Source organism: Podarcis erhardii (assembly GCF_964252035.2).
Source record: "Podarcis erhardii genome assembly, chromosome: 3".
Taxonomy (NCBI): domain Eukaryota; kingdom Metazoa; phylum Chordata; class Lepidosauria; order Squamata; family Lacertidae; genus Podarcis; species Podarcis erhardii.
This window is the reverse complement of record NC_138507.1, coordinates 3266650-3287949: the sequence shown is the minus strand read 5'-3', so window position 1 is coordinate 3287949 and position 21300 is coordinate 3266650. Positions and strand designations below refer to the sequence as shown.

At 40.9% G+C, this 21300-nt stretch overlaps 1 protein-coding gene across 4 annotated transcripts in view; it reads left to right on the top strand.

Annotated features, from left to right (window-relative positions):
* The window catches only part of EHBP1 (EH domain binding protein 1), a 279413-nt gene that overhangs the window by 34793 nt on the left and 223320 nt on the right, over nucleotides 1-21300 (top strand). For all 4 annotated transcript variants that reach the window (XM_081855472.1, XM_081855475.1, XM_081855473.1 and 1 more), the window contains exons 3-4: nucleotides 12744-12801; nucleotides 18623-18718. In XM_081855472.1, coding sequence (XP_081711598.1) covers nucleotides 12744-12801; nucleotides 18623-18718 — 154 coding nt within the window. The remainder of the gene's footprint in view (nucleotides 1-12743; nucleotides 12802-18622; nucleotides 18719-21300) is intronic.

Here is a 21300-nt window from a genome sequence, read left to right as displayed (position 1 = left end):
ATAATAATAATAATAATAATAATAATAATAATAATAATAATAATAATAATTTATACCCCACCCATCTGGCTGGGTTTCCCCAGCCACTCTGGGTGGCTCCGAACTAAATATTAATAACACAATACAGCATTAAACATTAAAAACTTCCCTAAACATGGCTGCCTTCAGATGTCTTTTAAAAGTAAGATAGTTGCTTATTGCCTTGACATCTGATGGGAGGGCGTTCCACAGGGCAGACACCACTACCAAGAAGGCCCTCTGCCTGGTTCCCTGTAACCGCACTTCTCACAGTGAGGGAACCGCCAGAAGGCCCTCGGCTGAACGATGTTGGTGGAGACGCTCCTTCAGGTATACAGGACCGAGGCCGTTTAGGACTTTAAAGGTCAGCACCAACACTTTGAATTGTGCTCGGAAACATACTAGGAGCCAATGCAGGTCTCTTAGGACTGGAGTTATATGGTCTCGACGACCACTCCCAGTCACCAATCTAGCTGCCACATTCTGGATTAACTGAAGTTTCTGGGTCACCTTTAAAAGTAGCCCCACATAGAGCGTGTTGCAGTAGTCCAAGCAGGAGATAACTAGAGCATGCACCACTCTGGTGAGACAGTCCACAGGCAGGTAGGGTCTCAGCCTGCGTACCAGATGGAGCTGGTAGGCAGGTGGCCTGGACACAGAATTAACCTGCACCTCCATGAACAGCTGTGAGTCCAAAATTAATCCCAGGCTGTGCACCTGATCTTTCAGGGGCACAGTTACCCCATTCAGGACCAGGGAGTCCTCTACACCAGCCCACCCCCTGTCCCCCAAGAACAGTACTTCTGTCTTGTCAGTATTCAACCTCAGTCTGTTAGCCACCATCCATCCTCCAACAGCCTCCAGACACTCACACAGGACCTTCACTGCCCTCACTGGTTCTGATTTAAAAGAGAGGTAGACCTAGATATCATCCGCATATTGATGAACACCCAGCCCAAACCACCTGATGTAGATGTATTTTTAGCATGGGAGAAGGGACGGAACCCTGAGGCACCCCACAAGTGAGAGCCCAGAGGTCTGAACACTCATCTCCCACCACCATTTTCTGCACATGGCCCAGGAGAAAGGAGCAGAACCACTGTATAACAGTGCCCCCCAGCCCCTATAGATGGTCCAGAGGGATGTTATGGTTGATGGTATCAAAAGCTGCTGAGAGATCTAGCAGAACTAGGAAACAGCTCTCACCTTTTTCCCTAGCCCGCCAGAGATCATCGACCAGCGCAACCAAGGCAGTTTCAGTCCCATAGTGAGGCCTGAATCCTGATTGGAAGGGATCCAAATGGTCCACATCCTCCAGGCGTGCTTGGAGTTGTTCAGCAGCCACCCGCTCAATCACCTTGCCCAAGAATGGAAGATTTGAGACTGGGTGATAGTTGGCCATATTGGCCAGGTCTAAATATGTTTTTTTAAAGAAGCGGTTTAATGACCGCCTCTTTCAGTGGGCCTGAGAAGGCTCCCCCACAGAGGGAAGCATTCACCACCCCACAGAGCCCCACTAGTCTGGGATAACCCCTCAGAGAAAATTTTGGGTACATGTAGATGAGAAGGAGAGTGGGAAAAAAGACCCGTTGCACTAGCAGAAGCTGTTAAATGGGCTTCCACTAGCAACACTAGTTACCCTATATCCAGCTAATTTTATTAATACATATACATAGCTGTACTGTGAAACATTTAGTTCCCATTTAAAACTAATAGTAGTGTCCCATTGGCAAACCATGGGAGCACAGCCATGTCTACTATGGCACCAAGCAATGTACCCCTTAGAGGCTAGATTATTCTGAGCCGTTCAAACATGACTGTGTACTTGCTTCTGATTCAAACGTGTTACTTTTCGTCTTTTTTTAAAAAACCCTTTGAGGGATTCTGTGCAGGACCTGTATGCAAGTGTTCTACTGGAGCTCACAGACAGCCCAGTTGATCTTCTGCAGTATGGTCTCCTCCGCTGCTGCCAGGGCGCTGATGGGAGGTGGTCAGGCAGGTACCACAACAGGGGCTGTGAATGCTGGAGTGATGGCAGAAGCTCTTGAGTCTTTCTGCTGCCCCTTCACAGTGTTCTGGGCGTGGCACATGGCGAGGTGTTAGCAGAGAGGAGAGGTGAAGTGGCATCTTCTGAGCTAGCAGCTAGCTGTTGTTCACTCAGTTGGGACAGAGTAGCTTGACCATTCAGGGCCAGGTTGTCCTTGTCAACATCAGAATTAAGTTCTTGGCAGGTGGCAGTTCTTTGCTGCTTGTCCTGCAGCAAAAATGGTCTGCCATGTTCAGTTCCAAGATGTTCCCTCCTCTCTTCAGCACTGATAAAACTGGGTGTTGTCTATGAACTTGGTATTTTACAAAGACACTTTTGGCTCAGTAATTGATTGTAAATCCTCATAGAGAAGTCACATTGGTTCTAGCAGTGCTTCTCAGTGTGGGAAATATTGCTTAGCAGGATGAAAATGGTGGCCCGACAACATTTTAATACAAATTAGTCATGTTAGAATTGTCATGCATACATCCACCACTGAGAAGAGACCTTGGAAGAATGGGAGTTGCCTCAGAGTTTTTCTGTGAATAGCATTACTAAGTCACAAAGCTGTTTTCCCTTATACTGTTGAAATGTGTGGATTTTTGAGGGCTTCAGCTCCTGCATCAAAGCATGCTGTGCTCTGTCACAATTTGACTCAGTTATTAAAAGTATGTGATGAGGTCAAAAGGCTCCTTGACAAGGGAGTTTGATTGGACTGCCTATAGCATTCGCATTTTTACTTGTCATTGTCCATATAGTCAGCATTTGATGGCTCAGCCCTGAACTATGCTAGCAGCCAGTAGGAAGTGGTAGGAGAATGTTGAATTAAAACATGACACCAGTCAAGCTTGCAAAAATCTATCATTTGCCCAATAATAAATGTTGGAAATGTAAAAAGACTGAAGGTACATTCTTTCACCTTTGGTGGACGTGCCCAAAGATTAAGGCTTTCTGGGAGATGATCTATAATGAAATGAAAAGGGTATTTAAATATACCTTCCTGAAGAAACCAGAGGCCTTTCTCTTAGGCAAGGTCGGCCAATTGGTGCCAAAGAAGGATAGAACTTTCTTTATGTATGCTACAGCAGCAGCAAGAATACTCATCGCAAAGTATGGGAAGACACAAGATCTACCCACCCTGGAAGAATGGCAGATGAAAGTAATGGACTATATGGAATTGGCGGAAATGACTGGCAGAATCCGAGACCAGGGAGAAGAGTTGGTGGAAGAAGATTGGAAGAAATTTAAAGATTATTTACAGAAACACTATAAAATTTTTGAATGTTAATGATGCTGGAATGAAATGAAGTGGTTTTAGCAATAAGGTAAAATAGGAATATGTAAAACTGGATTGATATTAGACAAAAATTTGAAGTTATAATAGGTGAAGACAAAGAATTAAGAGTAAATAAAGAGGGTATGGATTTGCTGAACTAACTATTAACTGGAATACAAAAAAGGGAGGCGTGAGGAAGTCATGAAAATAAGCAAATGAATGATAAGATATCAGAATGAGGGATTTTTATTTTTTATTTTTCTTTCTATGTTAAATTTTGGTTTTTGTATCCTCTTTGTGTGTTTTTTATTTACTGTGTACTGTTTTGTAACCCTTTTTCTTTTTGTTAAAACTTAATAAATATGATATAAAAAAATTAAAAAAAACATGGTTGAATGAAACATTCCTGTGACTATATGGCTAAGCAGGGTCTTGAGAGAGTTGGTCCTTTCTAGGCTCCCTACAGCTTTCCTTATGATAGGTTGTTTTTATGATAACAAAGTGCGTAGCTCAGTTCATTGAACATGAGACTCTTTATCTCAGGGTTGTGGGTTTGAGCCCCACATTGGGTACAAAGATTCCTGCATTCCAGGGGGTGGATTAGATGACCATTAGAGTCCCTTCCAGTTCTAGGATACTATGAAAATGGTTGGAAGCAGTCAGTACTGGATGTCTATATTTTTCGTCAGTGAAAAATGTATAGTGAAAAGTATTATTACAGCTTTTGTTTATCTCGGATTGGCAATAGGCCCTCTTCAGGCCTGAAAAGTATGTAGAGGGATGGTTTGATGCGTATATTGCAGTACCACCGGACGCAGGCTGCCCGCTCTAGACCTTTACATGTTTAGAGTGAAGTTCTGAAGGAGGCTTTAAGTGTATTTGCCTGAAGGCGCTTACAAGCCTCCTCATAATCAGAAAATTGCCTTATGAGGGCTCCCAGATCATGAGGAGACTTGCAAGTGCTTTTAGGCAAATGAACTTGCAAGCTCTTTTCAGACCTTCATGCAAAACATGCAAAAATCAGGGGTGTAGAGGGTGTATGTCCCCACACGTCCAAGCTGAAGGCATGGAGAGGCCTGATGAATATACTGTATTGAGTTCCTTCATTTTCTTCCTTAAAAAAAATATAATACTGACAGTTCAGAATTGGAAACTGCCAGAACTACTAAGGAAACCAGTAACTGCTAGCATACCATTGTATTTAGTACAGCCCAGTTTGAAGTTGTGGTGAGTAGAGGTTCTGAAGCAAAATAAATCCTGTACACCTGGATAAATGTAGGTGGTTGTCGGCATCATCGTATTAAAAATGACCTAAAATAAGTAGCATATTGTGGTACCTTGGGGGACATCATGAAAAATACTGACTAAACATAGGGTGTTTAAATGTAGTGGCATTCATGTTTGACAGCTAACTTTTGTGGAACCAGGATTTTATGGAAGGAGCAAGGCTTCCTCTGAAAAATGAGACATGTTATTATTTTATTTTAAAACGGTATTCCAAACTAAAGTTCCAAGCAGAATTTAGAGGCAGTAAGCTTTTTAGAGGAGTTTCTCAGTGAAAATTCCACATGTGATGTTGAAAAGCAAAGCACAGCAGTGAGCCAGTGACACACAAAATGAAATCTTATCTCCAAAATACCCTGACTTCATTCCTCAAGTAATTATTTTTATCCTTCAATAGGTGTGTCTGCCCGCTATTGTGCGGAAACATTGCTGCATCTCATGTTAATTATACTCTTATGCTTGCTTCAGAAGGGCAATTTAGCAGAGTGCAGTAATTAATTCAACCCAAATCAAACAGTAAAAAAAAAAAAAATGCAATTAGGTGCCAAAGTTACATACACAGACACTACTTCTTCTCTGAAGCATTTATGTTAGCAAACAGAAGGGGAATGTTGAGACAGACTGTGTGTAGTGGAGTAAAAAAATTGCTTGAGTTAAAAGACATTTTATTTCATTTTGGTTTTAAATGTTTTAATTCTGCATAGGAGTGCTAGCTGGAGTTTAATGGGAGTCAGGTCTGGATAAATGGAAGAGCTATTCTACACACTGTACAATTAATAGGTATACTTTACACATACAAAAAAAGATGCCTTCCTGGAACATGTATTATTTCTAACATATCAGCAAAGAAGCTACTAGCCTAACCTATGTAGTCTGTCAGCAGCTCAAAAGAAACAGGAAGCAAAAAGAGTGAAAGCTCTTAGTTTACTAAAAGTTTCCCTTCCTCTTCACTGGGGAAGGAACGATTCTTACACTTCATAAGTGACCTGTTCCAGATTTCCGTATTCGGACTAATCTTTTTGTGGAAGAGTAAAACTATTTCATATTTTAATAACACAGAGGATTGTAAAGTGTGATTGTGAAAACTGTTTGGAAACTTCACTTAATTCGAAATACAGCCACTTGGCTGTTAACTAGCACCAGATGATTTGCAACCTTCATTTCTAATATTGAAATAACTTCACTGGCTTTTGCTCCGAGCACAGTTCAAAGTGCCTGGTGCCTACCTTTTTAAAACCTTATGATGCTTAGAAGGACCCCAGGGTACCTGAAGGAATGCCTGCTTCATGATAAGCTGCCCATGTATTGAGTTCATCTTTGGAGGCTGTCCTTGAGGTACTCCAAACATCCAGGGTAAGGTGGAAGGTGATGACAAGGGGGAAAACCATTTCTTTAAAAAAAGAAAAAACAGTGTTTCTGTTTTCTACTTGTAGAGGCCTTTATACAGGCCAGTTACAAACAGTTTGAAACACTACTGTGGTACCTCTGGTTACAAACTTAATTTGTTCCGGAGTTCTGTCCTTAACCTGAAACTGTTCTTAACCTGAGGTACCACTTTAGCTAATGGGGCCTCCCCCTGCTGCTGCGCCACTGGCACGTGATTTCTGTTCTCATCCTGAGGCAAAGTTCTTAACTGGAGAGCCAGTGTGGTGTAGTGGTTAAGAGCGGTAGTCTCGTAATCTGGGGAACCGGGTTCGCTTCCCTGCTCCTCCACCTGCAGCTGCTGGGTGACCTTGGGCCAGTCACACTTCTTTGAAGTCTCTCAGCCCCACTCACCTCACAGAGTGTTTGTTGTGGGGGAGGAAGGGAAAGGAGAATGTTAGCCGCTTTGAGACTCCTTCGGGTAGTGATAAAGCGGGATATCAAATCCAAACATTTCTTCTTCTTAACCCAAGGTAATATTTCTGGGTTAGCAGAGTCTGTAACGTGAAGCGTCTGTAACCCAAGGTGTTTGTAACCCAAGGTACCACTGTATTGTTATAAGCACTATGGGTTTGCGGGGTAAACTTTTATTATTTACATAGTACAGTCGTACCTTGGAAGTCGAAAAGCTTAGTTCCCAAACATTTTGGCTCCCGAATGTCGCAAACGTGAAAGTGACTGTTCCGGTTTGTCAACTTTTTTTGGAAGCCCAATGTCTGACGGGGCTTCCATGGCTTCCAATTGGCTGCAGGAGCTTCCTGCAGCCAATCAGAAGCCGCACTTTGGTTTTCCGGAACGGATTCCATTCGACTTCCAAGGTACGACTGTATGTAAGTGGAGTTTTAGTGTCAGTGTTTTCTGGATCTTATTGTTGCTGGCTGAGCTAGAGATCAGAGAGCCAAGGCCATGGTTGGTTGCAGTTTTGGTTGCAGTGTGGTTTGCATGTGTGTAGGGGGGCATTGCTGGGTTAAATTATCCATATTGATTTGGATGTTGTGGGGGGCGGGATCAGTCATTGTCTTGTTGGACTATATCTTTGCTCTTCTGAAAGCAAACCTTTCTAACAGGCACAGTGACTTACAGTTTTAACATTGGAGGAACTTTCCCAGGTACTGTGGTGAAATACTGGTTCCTTAACCTTCTGTTTTTGAACTCCTGAAAAAGTCTGTTTCTGTGTGTCATTTACCACAGTTTCAAATACTGTACTGGGTGCATTCACATATTTCAGCTGCTGCTCACACATTTCATGGAAAAGCACCCAACTGTGAGCTGTGAAGCAATGAGGCAACCAAGTGGAGTATATGCATATGTGAATTAGCCCTGTAAGTGAAATGATTGAGTTGAGAGTTTGAATAACAGTTATGTGCCTATGGCTAATTCTCAAGGTGGATTGTTTGTTGTATTTTCAGAAACTGAAAAAGAAAGTTTTTTTTCAAAAGGAACTGATTCTCATATTTTTTTAAACTGATTTTAATACTGTATTGTGTTTTTATTTAATTGTAAATTGCCCTGGGACCTTATGGTGAAGGTAGGGTAACTGTTGTCTGTTGGCAACTTTGTTATTGTTGAGTTTGCAACAGAAATTAAAAAGGAAATTGGTTGGCAATATGATGTTCATCAATATGATGAAATTTAATTCTTAAAAAAAGAGCCATTCCTGATGTTTGTCTTACCTGCAAATGATGTTAAAAGTTGCATTGCGGGAAAGGGGTGCTTACACTTGGCTGTGGCTGAGCTGCTTCTTCTTGACCTGACAAATTATTGTAGGAATTACAACCTGCAACTTGTGAATGCACATTTAAGTGTCATATCCACAGGGTCTTGCTTTGGAGGCATTTATTTGTGTCTGTCAGTGAACCGTCACATGTTATGTTGGCCATAGGTCATTTGCCAGAAAACACTTTTCCTTAAACTTCCAATAAACATTACCGCAACACTTGTTTGCCACTTGTCCTTTAGCTCTTTACATATATTGCCGTATATGGATTTCTTTTACCATACTTTTAGAATAAACAGTTACCTAAGTTACAGTCTAGTTACAGTCTAAGCAGGTAGGCACACTGTAATTAAAAAATAAAAGATTCTGTTCTAAAGGCCTAGAGAGGCATGGTTTGTGACCATTTAGCTATAAACCCACACTAGAAGGGGATGGGGAAGAAGGAAAAGTATACTTGTCCTTAAGCAAAGCGTAAGTGTTCAGAGTCCTAGGGAGTGCTGGATAGGTTCTGTGCTGTTGGAGCTATGAGAGCCCACTAGCCTTTGACTCTAATGGGTTTTTTAATACATTCTTGCCAAGTCATGCCAATGTATAGGGGAGGTGACTGTAAAATGAGTGATTCCTACAATTTCCGTAACTCCTTTCAGAATAGTGAGAAATGGTTAAAAGTGGCTATCCTGTTTGCTTAAGAGAAGGCTAAATATTTGGATAGTGAGCAGTTATGTAAACCTAGGCATCTCTGTCTGCAAACTGCCTTTAAACCACCTCACCATCGTCTGGATGGCTCACATGGAGGAGCTGAGTATCCTGCACTTAGCAATCCTGCATGTTAATCTTTAGGTCAGATGTGTGTGAACTCAGGATATTCCTGAATGCTTTTCAGCAGGTGATTGGGATCAGGCTTGTTTCCTGGTTCATGGAGGGTTTTGTGTCATACTATAGTTGTGTCAATCTTATACCTGTGCCATGATCTACAGAGCTAATCCATATCATAAATTCAGATTCACACACCCTTCCTCACAATTTCCCATTTTGTTGGATTCATGTTCCTACATGTTATCTAACACTCCTTTGGTATTGGAATCTTTTGCATTCTTCTAGGATATGCAGAGTCCATGCTTGTCTCACCGTCCACCACATCATGCATATTATAGTTATAAGGATCTCATATTGGCCAATTAGTATCACCGCAATGGGGTGAATCATTATTGCTAATGCTCCTTAAACACTTGGCCTTCATTCAGACAATGAATTCCACCAGTTATTGGTTCCAATTTTTCTAATTGTAGCTATTTCAGTAATAATCTGTTTTTTCATTATGTACCTCTAAAGTTGTCTGTTCTCCTAAACTCTTAACCACTTCTAATTGTTTTTGGAATGTAGGGTGTAATAAACCAGAAGCTTTTCTTTTAGGAATACTAGGTGTGGAGAGACCCAATCACCAGGAAAAAAAACTGTTTATGTATACAACCACAGCTGCCTGGATGATGCTGGCACAGAAATGGAAGGAAGATATAGTTCCAACCAAGGAAGAGTGGCAGATTTGATTAATGGACTATGCTGAAGTGGCAAAACTAACTGGAAGAGTCAGACACTAGGAAGAAACAACTTTTAATAAAGAATGGGGGGATCATGTATACTATCTGAAAAATTATTGTAAACAATGAAATTCATTAGTAGGATTATGTTAAAACTGTAGTTAAAACTATTAACTAAGAAATAGTGAGGGAGTAATTAAAAAATGGGATATTTGTATTTGATGTTTGCATGTTATAAAAATTAAACTGAAAAATAAAATGTATTTTAAAAAAATAAATGAAAAGCAATCAAGGTGTGTCTCAAAGCTTTGGTTATCACATTAAAAAACTCTAACATGCTTATTCTTTTCTATTAATTGTTCCTATGTAGAAAGTAATGCAGTTATAACTTGTGACATACTTGCAGCCCTGTTTAATGCTTTAGTGATGGGTTCCGTAAGTTCTTTGGACTGTTATGTAATATAGTTTATTAGCTAATATATTTCCAGTGTCCAAAAAAATGATACTCCAGTTCTTTGGTTCCATAAGTAAGTACATTGTTTCCAAGTCTGTTGGCTTGTTTTTAGGTAAGACACACACTGTGGAAACTCTGTAGAAATATTTAATTACCGTAATTCAATGAGGCCAAGACTCCTTTTATAGAATTTAGACTGTAAAATGTTTCAATTTAAGTACATGGGGTCCCACAACTGGATACTCCATATACCTTAAAGCCACTGCCTTCCAAATTAGAGGATCAATTTGTTTACTAAATTTACTCATTGTTCCCATTACACTATATTTTTCAATTATGGAGTCATAGCCTATTGATTTAAACTGAATATTCCCATTTTCAAATCACAGTATGTTCCCTTTAAGGAGATTTGTAAACAAACCCCAAATGTTCTTCAAATTAGAAATAGTTCTTGAATTCTCTAATAACTGCAGAAACCATTATGATATTGCAAGAGAGTTGATTAAATTAAGTGCTTTTCTAGTTCTTGAATGCGAGAAACACCATGATCATAACTAATTGCTTTTTCGGATCCTGTATTTTGATTACAAGCATTTCTGCAGCAGCTTGTCTGTGTGTGCAATTTTTAATGATTCCTCTGCTTCCTGAGCAAGTTTTATTGCCTTCTCTTTTTCAACTTCCATATTTTTCAAAGAAGACGACCATCTTACCTTCTGTAGGTTTTAACTTTTCACTCCCCAGTTCCTGCTCTAATGTTACTGTCTGTTGTTCTAAGCTAAAATAAGTCTCTTCCCAATCTTCAATCACCTCAGTTTTTCTTCTAACTGTTTTTTTTACTCCATTTAAAGCCTTTTGGAAACTATGGGAAACATAAAGTAAACCCAATAACATACAATATTCTTTCTGCATTTTTGATGGTCTAAACTCTTATGCAGTAAGAGTGAAATACTTTCTCCAAATATTTTAATGGTTTGTCAGAGTCAAAGCATTTCCCATCCCATACACATGGATCCCTTTTTGCAGTAAAGCTCTCTAAAGGTGTCAAATCCATCCTTCCTAAGGAACTTTTAGCTACACTTTCTTCACCATTGGGATGCTTAGACATAGTTTATTCTCTCTAGCCACAAAAAAATATTGCATGCTGCTTTAGACATACTTCTGGTAAACCATTTTTCCTTGTGCATGTGCTTTCACCACCTTATAACTTAAGCTTTTAATCTATTGCTCCCCTAAGGAGCAGACTGATATAAGCCTTATTTATTTTTTGTCTAGAATAGAAGTCAGATCTACTTTTTACCATATGTCAGCCAGATAAGTTTGGTCACATTTACAACATGTGGTTTTCTGCTCTAAACATTTATCTATGCCCTAAGCACAAAATTATAAATGGGATTTCGTTGCTCCCCTTTATTTACAGGGTTTTTAGGAGGTAGACATTTTTCTGCTGGACCAAACTTTCCTTCTTTATGCAATCTGACAAATGGTGAAAAGTCCCTACCTTGTAACTCTAATGGTCATAAAAACATTTACTAAACCTTTCCCCCCCCCATTTCACATCTTCCTGTTTAACAGAACTCAAATTTGCCTCTATTCCTGCCTAAATAAATCTCCTGACACGTTCTTTCTTTTATTCTGGACTGGTGATCCTAAAATATCTTTTAAATGCCAGGTAGGGTGACCCAGTCATTTTTAGAGGCAGTGCTCAAGCAGTACAGTCAATATTCAATATCCCAACAATAAAATTAAAATTCAAAAAGAGAAAGAGGAATGGAAAAAGTTTTGGATATACTGTACTCAATGCCTAGTCTGCTGTCCCAAACAACTTCCCAGGAATACAATCAGCCATTTAGCATTTCCAAGGAAACTGCAAATTCTGGCCCTATGCCCTAAATCCTGGCTTTGTGCCCTTGTTGGTCCAGTGACCCAAGTAAAAAATTAAAATAAGGGTGTTGAGGCACTCACATAAGCCAGAAGCTCTCTGGAGCGAAACTACTAACACAAACAAAAGAAGAAGAAGAAGAGGGAAATACTCACACTCCAAACTCACTACACACTCTCCATGTGGTCTTAAACCACCCTTGCAACCTGCTGTTCTCCACCTATTTGTTACAAGTGTGTACCTTCTGCCAGCACTCATGTATGTTCATATACACACTGCTGAGAGGTTTAGGATCTTTTGCTAGAGTTATGATATATGCATTTTATGGATGAAGTTTTTTCTTTGCATACCACTGGTAGTTTGTTGAGAGCAGGCATGGCCAAACTTGGCCCTCCAGCTGTTTTGGGACTACAATTCCCATCTTCCCCGACCACTGGTCCTGTTAGCTAGGGATGATGGGAGTTGTACAGTGGTACCTCTGGTTACGTACTTAATTCGTTCCAGAGGTCCATTCTTAACCTGAAACTGTTCTCATCCTGAAGCAAAATTCTTAACCCGAGGTACTATTTCTGGGGTAGTGGAGTGTGTAACCTGAAGTGTATGTAAACTGAAGCGTATGTAACCCGAGATACCACTGTAGTCCCAAAACAGCTGGAGGGCCAAGTCTGGCCATGCCTGGTTTAGAGGAAACAAGCCACAATCCCAGGTTCTCAAGCAAACAAGAAGTCCAGAAATAGCAAAGTGCTTGTTAAATGTCATTTAACATTGCATGCAAACCAGGCCCACCTGATAGCATTTCAAATTGTACCACTTGCATCTGTGTCCTCCAAATAAAATGCCTCTGAAAATTGGTTTTCAATCTATCCATCTATGTATTTTACTGGATACTTGGTGTGTGTGTGTGGGTGTGTGGGTGTGGGTGTGCATTTATATGTAGATAATTTTTTGAATTGGAGAGTTTTGAAATAGTTCAACGGAGTTGATATGAGAAGGTAATTGATGAATTGTAGTCTCTTTCATATGAAGGAGTGGTGCAAGAGAAAGCACTGTTCTTTTATCACGTCATAAATCAATTAATAAATAAATCTAGAAAAATTAATGGTGGGTGTCTTTTTTTCCTCCTCAACAGGCAACCTGATAAATTGGTAGTGGTTTGGACAAGAAGAAGTCGAAGGAAATCTTCTAAGGTTAGTTTAGTTTAGTTGAATAAGGGAAACAAAAGTTGAAATAAGTTAGTTGATTATTGTTTTGCCTTAAGACAGGAGAAAGATAACTGATTTTTACAAATACACCTAAGTTGTTCTCTGTTTTTTCTTGTTAATACCCTGATTAGTATTAATAGTTATTGAGGTTGCATCGATGCATGCATAAGCTCAGCACCTGTCATTGTGAAGATCAATAGTAATTGATAGTAGTCCATTGATGTATTCAATATTTATCCTGCCTTCCCTCCAAGATGGTCAGAGTGGATGGTTCCTTATCTAAAGTGTTAGTATAAGAAAATATTAAATGGTCATGGTTGCATATTTTTATTACTTGAATTGGTTTTCTGGGTGGGAAAATGGCCCTCATCCAGCATGTTAACCACATACACTAACTTGCTTTATTCTCAAATTATTTATACATTTAAAGGATAGGTTCAAGTTGTTCAAGTTGGACATCATTGATGTATTAATGGAAAACTTTATTTACTTCCAAGAGCTCCCAGCTAATATGTCCGTAGTAAATGAATAATAACCATAATAATAATTTCATACTAGTGTAAAAGAGTAGCTATTGTGCTATAAGGAGCAAAATGTACAAAATTAAATTACATTTGAACACCTACTATAGGCTAGCTCCTTTGTGATCCTATTTCCACATTATCATTATTTATGTGGAAATAATTTGAATTAGCTAAGTTGCTTTGAAGAGGTTGGTTAAAATTAAATTACCGTATTTTTGTATTTTTCGCCCTATAGGACGCACCGGCCCATAGGACGCACCAAGTTTGGGGGGGGGATCAAGGAAAAAAATATGATTTCCTCCCCACAGCTCTGGGAGCAGCGGACAGGCTGCATGCAGCCTGTGCGCTACTCCAAGACCTTCTCCCTGCTTTTGCAGGAGGTGGCGGAATTCCCCCGCCTCCCACAAAAGCCCACAGGAGGGAGAAGGGACGGACTGGCCGAGTCCGTCCCTTCTCCCTCCTTGGGGAAAAGCCTCTTTAAAAAGTGTGCGGCTCCTGCGGGCTTTTCGACCTAGATTGTAACCCCCCCCCCATCCTCTGGGGCTTGCAATGGGGGAAGCGCTGCTTTCCCCCACCGCCAGTCTCAAAGCCGGGTTGGAGAGTAGCGGGAAGGCGTCACGCGCCTTCCCGCTGCCCCCCATCCTCTGGGGCTGGCAATGGGGGAAGCACTGCTTTCCCCCACCGCCAGCCTCAAAGAGCAGACTCTTCTGGCTTCAGCGGAAGCAACGCGAAGCCTCTGGAGTGCAGGCTTCAGAGGCTTCTCGTTGCTATCGCTGAAGCCAAGGAGCCTGCATTCGCCCCATAGGACGCACACACATTTCCCCTTCATTTTTGGAGGGGGAAAAGTGTGTCTTATAGGGCGAAAAATACGGTAATTTAAATCCAAGCAGTCACTTAAATTCCTCAATCCAGCTGAGGAAATCTGTACACATAAGCAGGTTTCTGCACAAACATAACTGATGGATCAGGAAACAAATCTGATGTGCATCAGAATGTGGAAGCTGTCTCTCAGCTTTGCATTTCCTTCATAAGATGTGTCTTTGAAAGTGCATCCCTATTCCCATTCGGCTGTTTATAGTCTAGCCACATAGTATGTTCAGCACTACTATCCTCCAGCTATCCTAGATTTTCAGGCAGCTATGGACTGACATACAGATGCTCTGGCCAGTCCATGATTCCAGCACCACGCTTGGAAGCCACAGGAGTCCCTTCTCCTCAGAACTATACCTGCTATGCAGTGGACATGGTTTCTAGACATGAGATTTCATCCTTAGGTGTTCCTAATTTACATAGGCAGATCCATGTATTGATGGTGACTTTGTTTTTCAAGTGTATGACTTTCTACGAGAGTCGGAATAGTTCTGCTGCACTGGCATATCAGTTAAGGAGATTTTAACTTGGGGCATTTGGAGAGCATTTCTAAAATGATACAAACTCCTTGCCATCAAGTTCTCGGCCTATATAACATTGGTATTCTACTTGATTTAAGATGTTTGTCTCTAGAACTGTAGAGACAGTTGTATTATGCATTCAAATCATTATGCATGTTATTAGTTTCTTTTGATTGCATTCTTGGAAGCAGATCAAATGCCAAATTATTTTATATTAGGGTGATATTTGTGTCCCAAGGATTACGTAAATCTTTGGCAGCCTGTGTCCTTGGCTTTCGTATATTCATCTCCTATGAGAATGGAATGATCCTGGGAGGGGAGGAGAACATTTCAGTATTATATCTGATGGACTGAAAATGAAAATCAGAGAAAATTTGACAGAATAAAAGTATATATAATAGATAAATCATTGAATCAGGCTGTGTCTGTCTCACTTTTATAAATAAGTGTATTTTCCAAAAGTTTAGCCTGAATTCTCCTCTTCACTGTTTCCCATTATAAACAGGGGAGCCAATGTGATGACATCCATATGCTCATGGACTAAAACTCCCTTCAGCCATAACCAGCATGACCAGTGGTTAGGGGTGTTTGTGGCCCATCAACTTCTGGAGGGTACCACACTGGCTATCAATGAATCGAATGCAATAAAGATAGCTTGCTGTGGCCCTGAGCTTTTGAATAACGTCTACATATTTATCTTACCTTTTTGGTAAGACTGTTGTATGAATTTTTGTTTTAAAGAAGAGTCCATATGTAGGACAGTTAAAACAATTAGTAAATGTTGAGGCTTGCTCATATCAGTTATGGTCAGCAGAGGCAAATCCCTAAATGTGCTAAAACTTTGATAGGAAAATGGTACCTTTTGTGTTGCATAGAAAAATAGACCAAGATGCTTCTGTGTGGCCGCTCTGCTCTCTGACATTTCAGATCTTAGCCCCAGTGCAGTGCAATTACAGAACCCTCTAGAAAGCTTTGTACCTTAAATCCTTTCCTTCAGTCTATCTCAGCCTGGGCCAAAGGATACAAAATGTACTATCCATTTAGTGATGAGATTATACATAATGTTTTATTAATTGCAAAGTAGCAATAGAGTAATAACGTTTTAAGGGTCAGTTGAAAGTTTCAAAGCAGTTAGCTACCTTTTTAAATTTTGTGACTTTCAAGTTCGTCTAGTGAAGATGTTATTCTACTGTTGATGTGGGGTTTTTTTTCCTAATTAAAAAAATAGATTTTTTTTAAAAAAGGAAGCCAAATTGACTGCAGTTTGCTAATCAATTTTTTTAATATAAAGTATTTGAGAGTTGCCTTGCTGAATCAGAACAAATGAAAATCTTGTTCAGCACTGTGTCTTCAACAGTGATCTCTGTTGTTTTTCCCCAGTATGTGATAATGTACTGCTCAGGTGTTCCATTTTTTGATATCTTCTATCTAACAGCAAACTCAGGTGGCTGAGTGCCTATAAGTTTGGAAACTAAACATTGTGGTAAGAATTCACTTCTACACCACCTTGTTCATTACCCAGGTGAGGGACCACCTTTGAAATAAACCACAAAACCAAGGAATTTTTTAAAGACCAGCATCCAGATTAGGGACCCGGTGTTTATTATAGCTAGTGCTCACTCAACTCAACTTGCCAGTTAAGAAGGTCTGCCCCAAGGCACTTCAGAGCAAAAGCTTATATACAACACACAAAGAGTCATAAAACATTCTTAAACATAAAACATCCCCTTTACATGTGTCAAGAAAGGTCACAGGTCATTGGATAGAAAACACGTATGGTGTCTTCCTGCTATCCTCTTCCCCCGCTATCACCTTGGGGTTGACCAGAAGCGCCTAGGCCTTTTGCCCGTTTTAGGTATCAGATGTCCCCCGTTGCCCTGGCAACCTAGCCTATCTTTCAGGGAACTTCCAAGGATTTCTGATTAACACTCTGGTGCTAATTCATAACTGACATAGGAAAACATCCTGCCATTTGTGCCACTTTCAGGGTCAGATAAGGAAGGATGCAATGCAGCATGGGAAGGAGAGACTCAGAAATGCAGAACACACAAAAATCAAGCCTAATACATTCTAAAAGGTTAAATGCAATTAAAGTGAAACATTGAAATATTATTGAAATCAAAAATATACACCTGGGGTCTCTAATTCTTATATCAACATGACTTCTGCATACTTGGGCAATGCACAGTACACAGTAGTACATACACCTGTCAATTTAAAGCAAATTATATATTTTTAAAAATAGCTGCCTGACTGGAGCATCTGAGCTTAACTTATAGCAGTGGTGACCAAACTTGGCCCTCCAGTTGTTTTTGGACTACGACTCCCATCATCCCTAGCTAACAGGACCAGTGGTCAGGAATGATGGGAATTGTAGTTCCAAAACAACCGGAGGGCCAAGTTTGGCCACCACTGCCTTATAGTATGTTGACGGTAGTTCACCCTGGAGAGAAGGGGGTTCTTCAGCATGGGGTAGTCAACATGGGATCTTCCAGATGTTAAGGACGGAAGCTCCCATCTGTCCCAGTTGGCCAATGACCAGGGATTATTGGAATTATTGGAATTATAGTCCAAAACATCTGGAGGGCACCATATTGGCTACCCCTGTCTACAAAACTAAAATTCAGGCAGGCTGCTTATTATACCAAACAAGCTGAGAGCAGCAGAGGGACAAAATTTTGCATGTCGTATATGAAGGGCAGGCAATTGACCTGCTCACCCATTGTGACACCTTAGAGCAAGTAACTTTGGGGGTGATTATGATTTGAGTTAATTTCTCCAGAACTCTTCTTCCTACCCCTGCCAAGATGAGATTCCTTTAGGTGCTTGGTTTACACTGCAAAATTGTGTTGCAAATCCCACTTGTCTTGGCTAGTAGCCATTGAAAAGGTATCTTCCATGAATTCGTCTACAACAAGGCTCAGCAGTTGGGTACATTTGAAAATGTGCTGGGGTGGCAGTGCCAAATAGCTGCTCTGGGGATCATGATAAAACACAAAACTAGAGGTAACTTTGTGCTTCTCATGTGAAATCAGCCACGCTCTGCTGGTTTTACTTATGGAGATCATACAAATTGATTTTGCACACCAACAGCCTGAGCATTTATCAGTTCCAGGAAAAATATTCAAGGTAGCCACACGGCACTTGCTCTCATTTCACAGAAATCACTTTGAAGGTAATTACCGTATTTTTCGCTTTATAAGACGTACCAGACCACAAGACTTTTGGAGGAGGAAAACAAGAAAAAAAATATTCTGAATCTCAGAAGCCAGAACAGCAAGAGGGATCGCTGCACAGTGAAAGCAGCAATCCCTCTTGCTGTTCTGGCTTCTGGGATAGCTGCGCAGCCTGCATTCGCTCCATAAGATGCACACACATTCCCCCTTACTTAGGGAAAAAGTGAGTCTTATAGAGCAAAAAATACTGTACACATTTTGCTCTATAACTTCCTTTGTAAGAAGGCTAGATGCTTTCTTCTACATGAAAGCTCAGAGTCTGGGGCACCTGCTCAGTGGCACCAGAGAAAGACTTTTGGTGACCCCTGGTCTATACATTTGAAGGTGGAGGTTGTGCAGGAGAGGAATTAGGAGTAGTTAAGTTAGTCACAATATTAGTCTGGGAGCAGAACAGGAAACTGCTCCCAGCCTCAGCCTAGCCATCAGACAATTCATGAACGAAGCCTCTGAACAAAAAGTATTCAACCAAATCAACATTGTGTCTTTTCCAACACTTTCAAGAAAATTAAAATATTGAGGGAGAGAATCCTTCTCACCTTTTTGAAACCTGCAGTCTAGTACTGTGCATGTTGTTTCTGCATATATTTGGCTGAATTTGCTCTGTACTTTAATCCATTTTTTCCAATTGCTTTTCTCCTCCCCAACGTTTCTTCAGGCTCATAGCTGGCAGCCAGGAATAAAAAATCCATATCGTGGTGTTGTTGTGTGGCCTGTTCCTGAAAACATTGAAATCACTGTGACACTTTTCAAGGTAACTATGTTGTTTTAGCTTGTCTTTAATTGTTCCAATTTCATAGATTTAATAATAAACAGGAAATGCTATGAACATCTGATTCTACATTTTCTACTGTTGCCTTCAGTAAGACTGCAGTCCTAACCAAGCTTTCTTGCAGGTATGCACCATTGAAAGAATGAAAAAACCTTTGGTCAAAATTCAGCATAACACTATGGCAATTGTTCCACCTGTGCAAACATTTAAGCTTGCAAGGTGAAATGGTCCTCCCTCTCACCCTGCTGTGTGCTATACTGGGGTTTCTCTCAACCCTCCTGAGTCAACTTAGGGGGACATGGGAGATGAGTTAAGAAAATCCCGTTGCACAAGCAGACGTCCTTTGCACAGACTTCCACTAGTGGGACTCATTAGTTGAAGCCAGTCCTATACAGTGGTACCTCGGGATCCATTCCAGAGCCCCGTTTGCATCCTGAACAGAACATAAGACGCGACTGCGCATGCACAGGTCGCGTTTCGCTGCTTCCGCGCATGCGTGTGACATCATTTTGACTGTCTGCGCATGCGCGAGTGGCAAAACCCGGAAGTAACACACTCTGTTACTTCCAGGTCGCCGCAGAGCGCAACCCGAAAATACTTACCCTGAATCCCGAGGTATGACTGTATTTCCAAATAAATGGTTTTAGGATTTAGCCCTGATCCTGCTGTTACCAACAGAGATGAAGTGATCAGGCTGAAATCCTATGCAAGTTAATTTGGGAGTACTTCTGAGTAGATATGTATGGGATTGAACGGCATGTTAGTTATTCCAGTATGAAACTAGATCACATCCTTGCAGCATGATCCTATATGTTTACTCAGAAGTCAGCACCACTGAACTATTGGTATTTACTCCCCAGGAAATGCGCATATGGTTGCAGCCTTCAGTTGTTATCACATTGGTAAAGCTGATAGACATTAGCTAACCTTTCCTGTTTTCAAAAAGTTCTAGCTATGTACATTTCTAAACTATATACTCTATACACTTTCCATGTAATAAAATGTCAGGCACCAGCAAAAGGACTGCTCCTTTAAATATTGTCTGTCAAGTTCCTTCTGAAATGCTGCACCATCTGTTATCAGGTATCTTTATGGAGAGTTACTGCTGATTGGGTTTAAAACACTAGCATGATGATGTCATATTCTTAGACTGCAGTTCCCATCACAATCTGCATTTAGAGACATCCAAATTGCTGTCTGGGACATGGGTGGCGCTGTGGTGTAAACCACAGAGACTTGGGCTTGCCGATCGGAATGTCGGAGGTTTGAATTCCCGCAACGGGGTGAACTCCCGTTGCTCGGTCCCTGCTCCTGCCCACCTAGCAGTTCGAAAGCACGTCAAAGTGCAAGTAGATAAATAGGTACCGCTCTGGCGGGAAGGTAAATGGCGTTTCTGTGCACTGTTCTGGTTCTCCAGAAGCGGCTTAGTCATGCTGGCCACATGACCTGGAATTCGCGACTGGACTTTGGTAATATTATGTAAATTGTAGTTAAACTAAACATTAAGCTGTTTTGTTTCTACTTCACACCGTACTGGAATTGTTATCATATAGGCGAATTGTAGCTTTAGTGAGAAAGACTAAACTGGTTACAAGCAGCCATACCTTAAAAGTACAAGTGTGTGTGTGTGTGTGTGTGTGTGTGTGTGTGTGTGTGTAGACAATTGCTTAAAAAGAGCCTTGGTTGCCTTGTCCTCCCTAAGTAGTACCCTGTGTCTTGGCAGTGCCCCTTCAGGCTGCAGGTGGGAGCTAATTTGGTAAAATGATCTGGCACACAAACACAAATCCTACATATAGAAAACTAATATATCAGGGAGAAAGCTAAGTTGAAAATCCTCTCACATACTTATGAAGAATATTGTTGTATTCAGGGTCATGTGAGCGCCCTCGTCTTAGCAGTTTGAATGGATGAAACCTAGACACAGCACAGGTATATCACCTCAGTAAGAACTAGGCCATTGGTGCATCTGGGGTTGAAGGAAGAAAGTGTTGCAGTGAGGCAGATGCCTTTGCAAGGTCATGGTTTATGATCTCTGTTACCATCACCATCAGCAGCATCACCACCACCATTACAATTTATTACCTGTTTTCACCCTGAGGTCTCAGGGTGAGTTACAACACTAGCAGAGGGATACTTCTTGCATCACATATGCAAGACTGCACCCCTGGTTCCAGATTCATCAAAGTAACTACCATCCTCTGTCAGTCAACTCAGCTCTTGTCAAATTGGAAGAGTGAGAGATGTGCCCCCATTAATACCAAACAGAAAAACAATTAAAGCCATCGTATTCTCCTGAGGCTACCCCTCTGTGTTAGAAAGATGAAGGCTACTATGGCAGCTAGGGACCGTTGTGTCCAAGTGACTGACTGGCTTTGCTGAACAATTCCCCACAGGAAGAGAGAAGCAAATGTCTGCCCTGTAGTTTTAGTGACAGTGATGAAAATGGCCCTGTATTCCAGCAGCAACTGTTTGCACTGGTTACAACTCAAGATCACAGCTGAGCTGCTGGCTTATTATCTGTGTTGGCAACAAATGCTGAGAGATTATAACTAATCCAGAGCTAT